This window comes from Anolis carolinensis, chromosome 1 (assembly GCF_035594765.1).
Source record: "Anolis carolinensis isolate JA03-04 chromosome 1, rAnoCar3.1.pri, whole genome shotgun sequence".
NCBI lineage: Eukaryota > Metazoa > Chordata > Lepidosauria > Squamata > Dactyloidae > Anolis > Anolis carolinensis.
Genome location: NC_085841.1, coordinates 140,060,748 through 140,076,012, shown reverse-complemented (window position 1 = coordinate 140,076,012; position 15,265 = coordinate 140,060,748). Strand labels below are relative to the sequence as shown.

General features: G+C 40.0%; 1 protein-coding gene across 2 annotated transcripts in view; it reads right to left on the bottom strand.

Annotated features, from left to right (window-relative positions):
• Positions 1-2,549: 2,549 nt before the first annotated feature.
• hcrtr2 (hypocretin receptor 2) overlaps positions 2,550-15,265 on the bottom strand; it is a 31,918-nt gene continuing 19,202 nt past the window's right edge. For both annotated transcript variants that reach the window (XM_062983133.1, XM_003226072.4), the window contains exons 3-7: positions 14,555-14,798; positions 8,421-8,536; positions 7,108-7,328; positions 4,134-4,255; positions 2,550-3,036 (exon numbers count right to left, since the gene is read on the bottom strand). In XM_062983133.1, the coding sequence (XP_062839203.1) occupies positions 2,801-3,036; positions 4,134-4,255; positions 7,108-7,328; positions 8,421-8,536; positions 14,555-14,798 (939 nt within the window). In that variant the 3' untranslated portion in view covers positions 2,550-2,800. The remainder of the gene's footprint in view (positions 3,037-4,133; positions 4,256-7,107; positions 7,329-8,420; positions 8,537-14,554; positions 14,799-15,265) is intronic.

Here is a 15,265-nt window from a genome sequence, read left to right as displayed (position 1 = left end):
GAAATTCCTGCCTGCCATGGGGTTTGAGAGGGCCACATCCCCCAACTTCCAATGTTTTCTACTTTAAAAGATAATAGCTAAAGGTAATAGGCCGGGCTGTGGCGCAGGCTGGTTAGCAGCCAGCTGCAACAAATCACTCTGACCAAGAGGTCATGAGTTCAAGGGCCTCTCGTGCCTGCGTCTGTCTCTGTTCTATGTTATGGCTTTGAATGTTTGCCTTATATGTGCAATGTGATCTGCCCTGAGTCCCCTTTGGGGTGAGAAGGATGGAATATAAATACTGTAAATAAATAAATAAATAAATAAATAAATAAATAAATAAATAATATAAATACTGTAAATAAATAAGCTCAAAATACTTCCATGCATTCAAGAAGGGGATTGATGTATCTTTTTTTAATGGGATATGGGAGGATACTCAAAGGCTTCAAATATTGCCTTCAGATTCCACGTGGATGACAGACTTCACTTTACCCTGCTCAGTCTAGTAAATTTTTCAGTGATAAAGTGAAAACTCTTTCAATTATTTAGGGTGAAAGTTGACAATCTCTCTCCTAACATAGAACTCGGAGTAAACCACTGAAGCTAAAAAGTGGCAGCAGACTCAGCACAGATAAAAGCAAGCACCTTTTCAAACATTTCATAGTTAAATTGTGGGACTTGCTACCACAAGATGTTCTGATGACCATGAAATGGATAGTGTTAAAAGAGGATTAGGAAAGCTCCCCAAACTGTTTTTTAAACATTAGCAGGAGGTTCACTGTGAATTTTTCACACATAGGTGTAAACTTTTACCAAATTTTAAAACAGAACACACCAAATAATATAATTAATATAATTAATATAATATAACAAAAGCTGAGCAATATTGTGAATTGGTGTCTATTTTCATAGAATCACAGAGTTGGAAGAAACCACATGGGCCATGTAGTCCAACCTCCTACCATGCAGAAAAAGCACAATCAAAGGACCACTGACAGATGGCCATCCAGCATCTGTATAAACGTTTCCAAGAAAGGAGCTACCTTGGAAATTTTCTTTTACCAGTGGTAGCATAGAAGGTGGATGATGATGTTAGCTTGCTTTATAGTTGTGATGACCCCCCATTACCTCTAGTCTGTAGTTTCACCACACCTGAAGGAGGCAATATTACTTCATTACAATTGCAGCCTGCAACACAATGTACTTCTGCCAGAATGAAAACTCTTTTCCTCTTACACAACTGCAGCAGGTCAACATTACATGAAAATGAGTGTGCTCACTATCTGTTGACCTATTTTAAGGTCTTCCCTTTAGGTTTCTCTCTCTCTCTCTCTCTCTCTCTCTCTCTCTGTGTGTGTGTGTGTGTGTAAACAGTTTCTGGCCATGCACACACGAGTTTCTGCAAATGCTGGAGTTTCTCCATGCATGATGATCTTTCTCATATGTTTGCAGATATGTTTGTTATTTAAGGGGCCATTCTTGAAGATTGAATTTCATCCCTAAGTGTCCCTACACTGAGGGTAGAAAACAAGCAATCCATAGTTGGCACATGCTTGCAAAGGCCATTATTGAAGACTATAGTGACCTCTTGGCATTTTGCATCTTCAAAAACTCTCTTTTATTCCTGGTTGAAGCAAAAAGCCTTTCCTTGCCATAATACAATGCAGAAACATGGCAAATGGGGATCTTTAGTGATGGCAATAAACCCTTTAAACATAGAGCACACCATGGGAGAAGTGCAATTCTCCAAATTCCCATGGAAGATCTTGAGGACCTCTCAACCTTAGTCTTCCCTGCCAATGTTGTTGTTGCTGTTGTAGTTGTTCTTGTGTGCCTTCAATTCATTTCCAACTTATGGTGATCCTAAATCAAAGGATTATCTTGGCAAGATTAGTTCAGAATGATGTTGCCTTTGTTTTTCTATGAAACTGAGAGAGTATAACTTGTCCAAGGTAATGTAGGGGTGTCCGTGGCTCAGTGAGTATTCAAACCCAGGTTTCCAGAGTCATAGAATCACAGAATGATAGAGTTGGAAGACATCACAAGGGCCATACAGTCCACCTCTCTGCTATGCATAGCCATATTTCAATGTCCAAACCATTATACCATGTTAGCTCTCCCTATTCTACATGTTAAAAAAGGGATAAATAAAAACAAATGGTCCACCACTTCACAAAGGGCCCTTCCACACAGCCATATAACCCAGAATATCAAGACAGAAAACTCCCACAATATCTGCTTTGAAATGGGTTGTCTGAGTCCAGTGTGATATATTCCAGTTCAAAGCAGATAATGTAGGATTTTATTCAGCTGTGTGGAAGGGGCCAAAGTCTCACATTGGTTAACCCTGTGATTTAGTTTCAGCTAGAGTAGACCCATTGGATCAAATGTTGAATGGTAAGTTAACACATAGATAATTCTGATCGATCCTATGGCTCTACTCTTGTCAATAGGATCTAGCCCAATGTATTATTCCACTATTATATTTTTACCTCGGTCACTGGAAATATTTCAAGACTTACACTCTATTGAGATGAACCAAACCCATCAGAAAATCATACCAAGGATGATATTAAAAATAATAATTTAATAACTTATCCAAATAATGTTTTCTTACAGTTGAAAAGCAAAAGACATGAAAACCACACCCTCTTTTAAACAAAGCTGTGGTTTCTTTTAGAAAACAAAGCTGGTATTTTCATGTGGTTTTCAATCAGTTCACAGTCTGGCATTTCATTTCAGTCTGCAGTGAATTGGTTCAAATGGGATGCACAGATTCAGTTGGCAAAGGTGTTGATCAACCCAAAAGGAAGTAGAACTACCAGAGGTGAATAGGTGCAGTGCCATCCGGAGGTAGCGTATTTATATTGCTCAGTGCAACGTGCTCTGAGATCTTTGTTGCATGGTCGAAATGGCTGATCTGAGTGGTCAAGGATTTTCGGCTTTCGGTGCTTATCCGCCCTCTGACTCGCTCATCGTGGTGATAATGGTGGTGGCGGCGGACATCAAAGCAGCAGAAAGAAAAGGCTGCTTTGAATTCTTCCCGGAACTTTCCTGTCAAGTCAAATATAAGAAGTGACACATTATGATTCAATACACACAGAAAAACATAACTGATTTTTTTAAAAAAGGTATTTGTTATAATTTGAAGACAGTCAGGCAAGGCAAGGGCATGACCAATGAAATACATTTTCCAAGTTATTTATATGTTATCATTCCCCTTCTGGTTGAAATGAATGTGTCATATTTATGATTCCTATGATATGAACAGCACCCTCTGTTCATATTCTAGAACTGGGGAATGTACATTCTTGGACAACACTACCCAGATTCAGTGGCTTTACTGGGTAAGAGGTTCTGGGGGTTGGAATCCAAGAATCTGTAGCCCAAATGACTACATGAGAAAATCATTGGGGGACTAGAAGTTGAAACATCTCTGCTATCTTTTGCCCCCACCTACACTGCCATATAATCCAGTTTCTGAATGCAGATTAACAGCATCAAGATGGATTATATGGTAGTGTAGACTCATATAATTCAATAATCCAATTCAAAGCAGTTTTTTTTTCTGTGCAAGGAGCAGTTAATCTGCATTCTGAAACTGGATTATATGGCAGTATAGATTCAGTCTTTTTCAAGTTCCTAGTTAGAAAATCATTAGGGGACTACAAATTGAACATCTTTGCTGCCATAAATTCGCTGTGGGTGAATTTTGACATCAGAACTGCATGCTCATGATCTAGATTTCTTTCAAAAAGCCCTACTTCTTTAAAGATTTTAAAGGCACAACATAGTCAGATAGAAGCCTAGTAATAAAGACTTGAGGTCCAAGGCTCCATCTACACTGCCATATAATGTAGTTTCAGAATGCAGATTGCCTGCATTGAATTATATTATATGGCAGTGCAGATGGGGCCTAAGTTATCTCAGGAAAAAACATACAGATCTTGGATCTGTTTACTGAGTAATCTTGAGCAACTGATTTTTAAAACTTCTTCTTTTCTGTCTGTAAAATGAGAATAGTGACCTTTCCTTGTGAAATTTGGTAAAGTACATAACTGAATAGAAAGAGTTTTATAAAAGAGTTTGATGAATCAGTTAATCCTTGTGCTTTCGCCAGTGAAAACATGAGATATAGATAATTGGCTTACCACTGAGAAAGTTATAAATAATTGGATTTGCAGCACTGTTTGCATACACAAGCCAGTGGGAGAAGGTAAACCAGGCATATACAGTTTCTCTGTCACTGGCATGGTTGAACATCCCAAACACCCTTCCAAAAAAGGAGAGAGAAGAAACAGAAAAACCCCACATTAGCTTTGCTTTTAATAACCACTAAAGATATTTCCATGGTTTTTAAAATGCAGATGACAAGAGGGATACAATTGTCTTCTCTCACTTCAGTATATAAACCCATAGATCCTATCAGATACCAAGAGCCAATTAGGGTTATATTTTGAAGGATTATCTTGAAGCCTGTCTACAATCAGAAAGCAATGGGCATGAATATGTTAGAGAACACACAGTTTTCTGCAAAACCTTAACTGCATTGTGTATTCCAGTTTGAGGCAGAAGGATGCATCATTCTACACTACAGAATTAATATAATTTGACACTATGTTGATTGCCATGACTCAGTGCTATGGAATCTTGGTATTTGTACTTTGGGAAGGCTCCAATTCTCTTTGGTAGAGAAAAGACCTTGTAAAACTACCGCTCCCATGATTCCATAGAATTGAGTCAGGGCAGTTAAAGTGGTGTCAAACAGCATTAATTATATAGTGTAGCTGCATCCAAGAACAATTTTTAGCAACACAAGCAGAACCCCAATGAATAAAGAGACAGAGACCCAGACCAGAATCCTGTGCATGCACTAAAACTGTTGATACGATGGGCCCTTCCACACAGCCATATCAAGAATGTCAAGTCAGATAATCCACAATATCTACTTTGAACTGGATTATCTGAGTCCACACTGCCATATCATCCAGTTCAATGTGGATTTTATACAGCTGTGTGGAAGGGGCCTATGTTGGCACAGCCAGTGTCAATAAGAGATAAAATAGCTATGAATGAAGACAAGTGCCGATAAAATAGGCTACAGAGCTGGCTGATTTCAAATGCCTTCCAGCCTCACTGATAACAGTGCAATCACTAGCTGAGTCCCCAAGTTGGATTCTGGCTCTCCAGAACATTACTTTTAGCTCCGTTCTTTGAACGCAGGTCACTGCTCAAACAATATTACTGTTTGCATATAGTTACAATTTCTTATTTAAAGTGACCCATTCAGCTAACTCAAGTTCCTTCACCCGTTACACTGGAGTGCCCTCTGGTGTTTCGAGAAAGCACTCTGGCAATCCTTTAATGGCTCTTTCCTTTCACCTGGTCTTCCTTAGCCTCCCTCTTGTTTGAATGGCATACCATGCTAAATACGTATATCAAGCGCAACTATGACCCCTTCCACACAGCTGAATAAAATCCCACAATATCTGCTTTGAAGTGGAATATATGCCAGTGTGGACTCTGATAACCCAGTTGAAAGCAGAAATTGTGGAATTTTCTACCTTGATATTCTGAATTATATGGCTGTGTGGAAGGGCTCTATGTCAGGATTTAAAAAATAATTTCACAATGGGGGTGTGGAGTTTTCATTGGGACTGTAGAAAGCAGAAAGGAGAATGTGAAGTCTTACCTAGGTACAATCTCAATAGAAATGCATCAACAGGAGTGTTTCTCTTAATACTAACACCATTGCTAAGTGGAGTATATGTGTGCACACATCCTGAGGATGAGCTGAACAAAAATACCTTCTTCCTACACCAGTGGTTCTTAACCTGGGCCCCCAGATGTTTTTGGCCTACAACTCCCAGAAATCCCAGCCAGTTTACCAGCTGTTAGAATTTCTGGGAGGTGAAGGCCAAAAACATCTGGAGACCCCAGGTTGAGAACCACTGTCCTACACAATTGCAGTGGCTTCCACTTTATCGGAATCACAGATTATGTTCTTGGAAGCTCCCAAGCAGATATCTTTAGTTTTACATGTAATTTGAACTTAGGCAGATGTTCTCTTCAGGTATGCCACAGCACATTTTTTTGCCTACCAGAACATTTTTGCCTTGATGGTAGGCTGTCTCATCCTGCCTGCTTCCTGACTCACTGAATTCCTCTCCTCTTTTTTCCCTTTTCCTCTGAGGTTTATTAGCAGCTGAACATGCAGGGAAGCCAGAAAACTGATCACTGTGCATTTGAACCAATATATGGGACCAATGGACATCAGGACTGATTCACAATGGTCCCACTGTGCACTGAGATGCTGGAGAGGGTTTGCCAGTGCATACTGGTAGAACCCAATGACAATGGAATGCTCAAATTTGTATCTCCTTATCTATCTCTGCAATTCATTAAGAGCATTTCTTAGCATCGCTACCACATAGCTAATATATGTAAAATCTTGTAACATAGCCCATGATAAATTATTTCAGCCATATCTTGATGTCACATCTGGTAAGATCAATGGTACTAGGAGTTCATTCTCAGCAGCTCTAGATAAAGGGATCTCAGATTATGATAAAAAACAAAAAAGTTGCTTCCTGAAACCTTGGAGAGATACAGTCAATGCACCTGGTTGACCATAGGTCACACTAGAGGATCAAGGATGTATCTACACTGTAAATTTAATGTAAATCAACACCATTTTAACTTCTATGGTTCAACACTATGAAATCCTGGGAGTTGTAGTTTTATAAGGTCTTTTTATCTACTAAAGAGTGCTGGTATCTCACTAAACACAAAATGTCAGGATTCCACAGCATTGAGCCTGGCAGCTAAAACAGTATCAAACTGCATTAATTCAACAGTGTAGGTGCACCCCTAGAGAGGCTCCAAAATACTTCTGGGGATGGGCTATTTTTTGGAACATGAGTAAGTGAGACCATGGACATTGGATCCATAGAAAAGGGGGTTGGACTATACTAGTACCATAATTAGTCAGGTTATCTAACTGATTTATAGCTGCAAATCCCACCATAAATTCTTGGCCCTTAAATACTCTCCAAACACCACCAGTTGTTTGTAGACCAGAACATCCCTACATCAGTGTGTTTCTTCTTTGTGTATAAAGGTTACCTTTTCAATATGTTGAGAATGCTAATTGGGAGATAACAGAGAGCAAAAACCAAGAGAACGACCATGAGCATACGTGCTGTTTTCCTTCTGGTTCGAATCTGTTTGATTTCAGCTGTCACAGCACTAATCCTTAAACTTGCTGATGGCCTCAACCCTCGGGTCTGCACTCCTGGTTGCAGTGGTTTCCACTTTCTCTGAACCACAGATGAAGTTCCTGGAATCTACCAAAGCACAGTAATTGGAAACTTAATTTTCAACATTTGACTCTAAGGGGAAAAGTCTTACCCTATCTGAGTAGCTGTACTTACAAAGCAGATAATCACATACACACACGTCACACAAGAGTTTGACTTTATATGCAGTCACTTTTAAGTAGGTAAAATGAAAACAGCCTTGCAAAACAATTTCCATTTCCATTTTATTTTGAATTTAAGGTCCTTTGAATCAGAAAGAAGAGAGCCCTAAAAGGAAAATGCAACAAGCACACTGACTGATTTGCAAATCACCATAAGTGTGCTAATGGCCGAATTCCTGTTGGCATACTATAGAAGTTGCACTTTTCCCAGCTGGTACAACGGTGGCAAGGGAAGGCAGACAAAAAAGTATTTTTATTGGCTCAGTTCTCTTTAATGTATTGCCTTGTTCACTTTGGCAGTTACACTTGGAACACAAATGTGGGATTTTTCATGAATAGAAGTAGCAGGAGCTCCAGATAATGCATTTAATTTAGGCTTTCGATTCAAAGAGAAAACAAGGATATAGAACTGCTTCAAAAGTGTCAACACCACTTCTTTGTCTATATTCATGTCACTCAGATATAGGGGCATGAGAAAATCTCTCCACGGGATGGTAAAACAACTGGGCATCCCCTGGACAAAGTCCTTGCAGACGGCCAATTTTCTCACCCCAGAAGCGACTTGCAGCTTCTCAAGTCACTCACTCCTGACACACACACACACACACACATACACACACCAAACAAACTCGGATATAACTATTGCAGTATTGAAGAAAACAAGTTCATTTTGATAGGAAGCACTGTGTTTCAAAACTTCAGACTTGGTCATAAGATGCCTAGACTAAGAGAATATGGATAAGGTGTGTACATTTATGTAGCTTTGTGATCTTGATTATTATATTTTGAAGGGTGTGCAGATAGGGACATGTTTCATTTCTCTCAGATGTCAATATTATTATTCTACTCTGTGCCATTCATGCAGCTGTACCTGTTACTGAAATACATAAATATTTTGGCATGCAAAAGTCAATATGACATGGGTCACATAAGCAGACTTTCAAGCAAAAGAATTTACCTGTCGGCACCACAGCTTTTGAAATATTTGTAAATAGGCCAGCACCATAAGACACAGGGGAGCCATGTACGTGATCAAGAAAAAACAAGTGTGATACAGTTTGGGGTAGATTTCAGCTGCAAGGAAAATGAAAAGCTTCATTAACAATGTTTCTAATTCTTGATTATTTTATATCTATATGTATATCCTGTTCATTCCATACTTATATTTATATCCTGTTCTAGATCCGAAAATCTGAGGAAAGTTTACAATAAAATCAGCTTTCTTGTTAATGCACAAACTCCAAAGGCTGGTCTTTTTGTTGTTTATTCATTCAGTTGCTTCCGACTTTTTGTGACCTCATGGACTAGCCCATGGTCGTCGCCACTCCCAGCTCCTTCAAGGTCAAGCCAGTCACTTCAAGGATGCCACCCTTCCATCCTTCCTTTGGTTGGCCCCTCTTCTTTTTTCCTTTGGAATCATGAGAGTTGCAGTTTTACAAGGTATTTAGCTCTCTCTGTCAAATAGTGCTGGTGCCTCACCAAACTATAACTTGCAGGATTTCGTAAGATGGAGCTATGGCAGAAAAAAGTGGTGTCAAACTGCTTTCATTCTCATGTATATGTACCCCAAATGTATTCAGTTAATTCAGATTATTTAATACAGAACCCATTGGGCTGTAAATAAAATGCATTATATGAGTCTACTACATTGACTATATCAGTGGTTCTCAACCTGGAGTCCCCAGATGTTTTTGGCCTTCAACTCCCAGAAATCCTAACAGCTGGTAAACTGGCAGGGATTCTTGGGAGTTATAGGCCAAAAACATCTGGGGACCCCAGGTTGAGAATCACTGGACTATACAATGCAGTTTCCAGCTGCATTATATAGCAGTGTAGATGGGACTAGAGCTGCAGGTTGAAGTTCAGTATGGGCTGCAATTGCGCCATGGGACATTCCTCCTCCATCAATCAATAGGGACAGTTTCTCACTACTGTAAAGGCTACTAAAATGTTATCATTAGACTGAAAAGGGAATGAAGTTTCTGCTTTTTAAGTTTTGCAATTATGTCTTCTTTACCAAAGAAAGGAACTATTTAGGGTTGTAAGGAACTAGTTTTCAGTGTCTGACAGTGAAAAGTTTTATTTCCTTTATGAACCTTTTTCATTAGCTGGGTGGGTCTGATTTTCTCCTGCCATAATATACACATCTACTGATCTACTGATCATACACATGGACACTCGATAACTGCTATAGATCTGAAAGGGGTGGAACCTTCCTTAATGAGATTGTCATCTCAGGGCCCTTCCACAAAGCCATATAACCCATAATACGGAGGCAGATAATCCACAATATCTGCTTTGAACTGGATTATCTGAGTACACACTGCCGTATAATCCAGTTCAATGTGAATTTTATGCAGTTGTGTGGAAGGGGCCTCAGGGAACCACAATTGCAATATATATATTTTTTTACTGCAGGGGCAAATTACTACCTGCCAATGTGGTAACCTTCAAACAGCCTAGGGCAAGCATAATTGCAACATTTATTATAGCCCTTGGGGAGATTTCTGGTTTTTAATTTTAAAACTTGACATTTTTTTTTAAAGGAAAGAATAAAAGACATTAGCAGCAGTCCTAGCTGATGACGAATCAGGATGGACATAGGGCTTTTCCTTTGAAGTGGAGGAAGGGCAAGCACTTAGAGTCGGGACTTCAAAGAGAAAACCTCAGGCATATATTTCACATGACAGCCACTTAAAATACTTGGCTCTTGAAGTAAATTGAAAGATCCCACCTGTGTCCGCAATTACACCTGACTGACAGGAGCAGATAGCAGTGGGGAGGCTTGACCGCCTCCATGCCAAAGGCAGCAAATCTTAGCCTAGGTAAAACATCACTTAAAACAAGGATGGGCCAGGTACAGCCCTGGAGCCACATATATCTTTGTGGCCTTTGACACCTCCAAAACCACCAAACTGACCATCTAGCCAAAAAAGGAGATGTTTTGCTTCTCCAGCTGTAATAGTTTACTCTTCAATAGGTTGCAAGAACACAATGTATTTTTAACAGGATCTGCATCTGCTTTTGGATTTGCATCTGCTATATATTAGCTTTGCCCGGCCACGCGTTGCTGTGGCTTATAGGAATTATTTGTTGGCCAGGTGGAATAGGAGTGAATAGCCCTGCAGCATGAAAGTCTGGCCGTTTTGTGGAGTGGTTGGAGTCGTAGCATTAATCAAAGAGGCGCTTTGAAGTGTGGGTACTTTTTTAGTAGGGGAATTCTTGTTTGGCCAGATTGAATGGTATTGAATAGGTCTGTAGGTTAAAAGCCTGCTCGGTTTGTACATAGGGTATTGTTGCTAGGCGAGGTTGAATGGGACAGAGTAGTGTTGTGGTTTCAAAGTTTGGGGGTTTTGTATGTAGGGGAAATGTTGTTTGGCCTGGTTGAAAAGTATTGAATAGCCTTGATGGTTGTAAGCCTGGTCGGTTTTTACCTTGCGGAATCCTTGGTTGGTCAGTTTGAATAGGAGTTAATAGTGTTGGTGTGGGAGGTTTGAATGGTGGAATTAGCCACCTTGATTAGTTTTTAATGGCCTTGCAGGTTGAAAGGGTGTTTGTTTACTGTCTGGAGGAATGTTTTGTTGGGAAGTGTTAGCTGGCCCTGATTGTTTCGTTTGTAGAATTCCCAATTTCTCTGCTTTCCGAGTGTTGGTCTTTATTTCGTCTCCTGGTTTTAGAGATCATATTGTTTTCTATTATTATACTATAGTAAGTCTTATATATTATATTTATAATGTTATATTAGGTGGTTAGAATTGGATTATATGAGGTCAGTTGTACATAGTTGTATAAAATGTAGACTGAACTGGATTAGATGGCAGTGTAAAGTGAAGGCGATGTCATAGAGGAATATTATTTAGAATGCCAAGGTAGATAATCCAGTTTAAAGGAGATATTGGCAGATGTGCCATGGTATTCTGGGTAATATTGTTGTGTGGCAGGGGTTTGAGTGTAGACTGCCACATAATGGAGTTGAAATCAGATAATCTGTATTTTCTAGGGACAGTAGTATGGATGAGGTCTAAATGCAGTTTGTCTGTGCCCTGGGATACAGCCATGGGCCAACTTGGGCCTTTGCTGCAGGTGGTTTGGACTTCAACTCCCAGCATTCGTAACAGCCTAAGTCCCTTTTGTTTTTTCTCTCAGAAGCTTAAGGTGTTAGGAATGGTGAGAGTTGAAGTCGAAAACAGCTGGAGGGAAGGCTCAAGGGTGGGTGAAGAGTACCTGGTCACCTGTTGTGGTTGTTGCTGTTGTGATTGTGTTTTTAGTGTAATTGTGTTGTATCTTACTTGAGGCGGGGATGATTGATTGTGTTGGCAATTTTTGAGTTTGGGGGTTTTGGGGTTTTGTTGTTTTGTGAGTTGCCATGATGCCAAAAGCCTTTTATATATAGAGAGATATATACACACCATAGATAGATAGATAGATAGATAGACAGACAGACACACACACACGTATTTACTCAGGTCTAATATGCTCCAGCTCCTGCCAACCTAGCTGTTCGAAAACATGCAAATGTGAGTAGATCAATAGGTACCGCTCCGGCGGGAAGGTAACGGCGCTCCATGCAGTCATGCCATCCACATGACTTTGGAGGTGTCTACGGACAACGCCGGCTCTTCGGCTTAGAAATGGAGATGAGCACCAACCCCCAGAGTCGGTCATGACTGGACTTAACGTCAGGGGAAAACCTTAATTTTCAAAACCCTGAAACCCAAAATAACGATATACCATATTACACAAATCTAATGTGCACCATAATTTTAGGAAGGCAATTTAGTCAAAAACGGTGAGCATTAGAATCGAGTAAATACGGTATATTCCATATGTCCCATAGGGGCACAAAAGGGGGCTCTGCCCCTCCCATAGTAGCCCACCCATGACTTAGTACACTGTGTACTAAGTCACAATCTACCCTCGAAGTCTGACCAGACTTGCTAGGGGGTGGTGTGTAAGATCCAGAGATCAGAATCTAGACATTTTAATCAAAGATTGACCTACAAAAACTAAGTAGTTTTATCCAGGGATCAATGCGAGTACTCTTATCTTGACTGTCATGAAAAAGAACCATCTCCTTTTCTGAGTAGAGTGGCAAAAAGCAAGAGCTTTGTCTTTATTGGGAAAACCTTTAAAAAAACCAATTTGCTCTATTATCTCTGCTAAAAAACTGCTTGTGGACTTTTTGATATGCCAGGTGGAAAATGATGGTGGCAAAGGCCAAGGTTGACTGGTCTCACACTTTCCCCACTCCATGAAATGATCCTCAATCTATTCACAAGTTTGATCAAAATCTATATTTTTGCCCCTTAATTCCACCTTCAATTTATACATGAGGTCAGTTTATACAGTATCTACACCTAAGGCTGGATCTACACTGCCCTATATCCCAGGATCTGATCCCAGGTTATCTGCTCATCCCAGATTATCTGCTTATCCCAGTTCAAAGCAGATAATCTGGGATCAGTTTCTGGGATATAAGGCAGTGTAGATCCAGCCTAAAGCTGACTTAAACCACAGGCCACCAGTTTCATGGCACTGTGATATTTAGTTTTAGTTTCATGGAGAGAAGGTAAGGAGTTAATTCATGCCACAGAACAGTCGGCAACTATTCTTAGAACTATGATTGTTCTGTATCTTGAAATATCTTTCCAAGCTCCGGGAAGACATTGCAAGCACTGATGGTCATGCCGGCTGTGTAACTGCAGCCTCATTCAGCCCACTGAAATCTTTGGACTCACTTCTGCTTCTGCACACTTAGGCTGGATGATGGATCAGCACTGTCATATAATACAGGCTGGTTCGTCACTGCCCTATATCCCAGAATCTGATCCCAGATTATCTGCTTTGAACTGGGATAAGCAGATAATCTGGGATGAGCAGATAACCTGGGATCCGATCCTGGGATATAGGGCAGTGTAGATCCAGCCTTAGGTGTAGATACTGTATAAACTGACCTCATGTATAAATCTATCTATGTATCCCAGATTATCTGGCAGGGTAGACACAGGCTGGATCTACACTGCCCTATTTCCAAGGATCTGATTTCAGATTACCTGCTTTGAACTGGATTATATGAATCTCCACTTCCATACTGTATAACCTGGAATAAGAAGATAATCTGAGATCAGATCCTGGGATATAGTGCAGTGAAGATCCAATCCCAGTTTCAGAATGAAGATTAACTGCATTGAACTGGATTATATGAGTCTACACTGCCATATAATCCAGTTCAATGAAGTTGATCTTCGTTCTGTAACTGCATTATAAGGCCTTGTAGGTCCAGCCTTAGAAGGGAAACAAGACAGGGCCTTTACAGAGAATGTAAAAGGGAGCAAAGTATACTCATCTGATTTTGCAAGACATAAGGTGTCTACTAGGTTTGGGAGTGAAACCAAGAAGTGTTGGGGAGTACAGTGGGCCCTTGGTATCTACTGGGGTTTGGTTCCAGGACCACCCATGGTAAACTGCCTCTTGAAATACCATCAGAGTGTGCCCCATTTTGCACATTCTTTCCTTCCTCGTGCAAAATATCTGGAGCTATAGGAGAATCAATTTGCTACTCTAAATTGGTTCCTCACATCCCTATGCATACAACTGTAGTGATTTGCATGCGTACAGGAGGCCTTGTTTTCTTCCTGGTAACCACTGGTATAGGCCTTGAATGGCGACACAGCATTCTCCAATCAGTGTTTTCTGTTATTATTATTATTATTATTATTATTATTATTATTATTATTATTATTATTATTATTATTGAATATTACTCCCTCTTCTGATGGCCTCCCATAGATAACTTGACCAAAGAGTTACTACAGATTTAAACTTGTTTAACTATCACAGCAAAACAAGTGTTGGAACAAAGAATATGAAGGGGGAGCTTTCTAAGATGTAATACTACCAAAGAGCATATCTTCAGTCTCCACTTCTGACAGCCATAAGACTTAAAGTTGGGACTCTGAGGCTGATCTTAATGCATAGACTGCTGACAAGCTCATGTGGAATCAGACAGCCCTTAAGATATAAGATTCTAGCCTGTGTTTTCCATTTATTCTGGCAGTGGGAAATTCCAAGCATAGGATGAACTCTACTCACCTCCCCAGTGCTCATCGCAGACAGTAAATAAGATGGTCTTGTTAGCTAATGCCGGAAACATACTGCTGCACTCCATGACAATGGCCTGAGGAATCATTATTATGCAGGACACAATCCAGATAATGATAATGCTGTTCCTAGCCCGTTTGGCTGTGCTTTTGAACATCAAAGGATGACAAATTGCATACCACCGATCCAATGCAATACAGCTGAGAGTTAATACAGAAACAGAGACCGACACAGTCTAAAAAGGGAAAACAAACATGAAAGCAGCATATATAACTCATGCAAAAAGGTGTTGGTTTTTGCATCACAATCCAGCCATTGCTAATTGCAGTTAAATTAGTGGAACTAAGAAAAGCAGGCTTAATGTGTATTTCTCAGAAAGAGCAGATGACAAACTCAAAGTTAAAAAGTTGCTTTTTGAATAGCAATTCCCAGACCGCCACTCCAATCAGCATGCCACAGGACTTGTTGGTTGAGGAATAGTACAAATGGCCATCTGAGAAAGTAATTTTTTCAAGCTCTAGATATATGTGTATCTGTATTGGTTTAGGTTCTAAGTAGGACTTAAACTGTGTGTGTGTGTGCTTTTATATTATTGCCAATTGAAGGAGGAAGCAGAGGAAAAGGAGACAGAAGAAAAAGGTAGCGTAATGCACAAGCTTCCTGTATGTGTTCAAAAGAGACATTGCTCAGAAATTAGGTTTA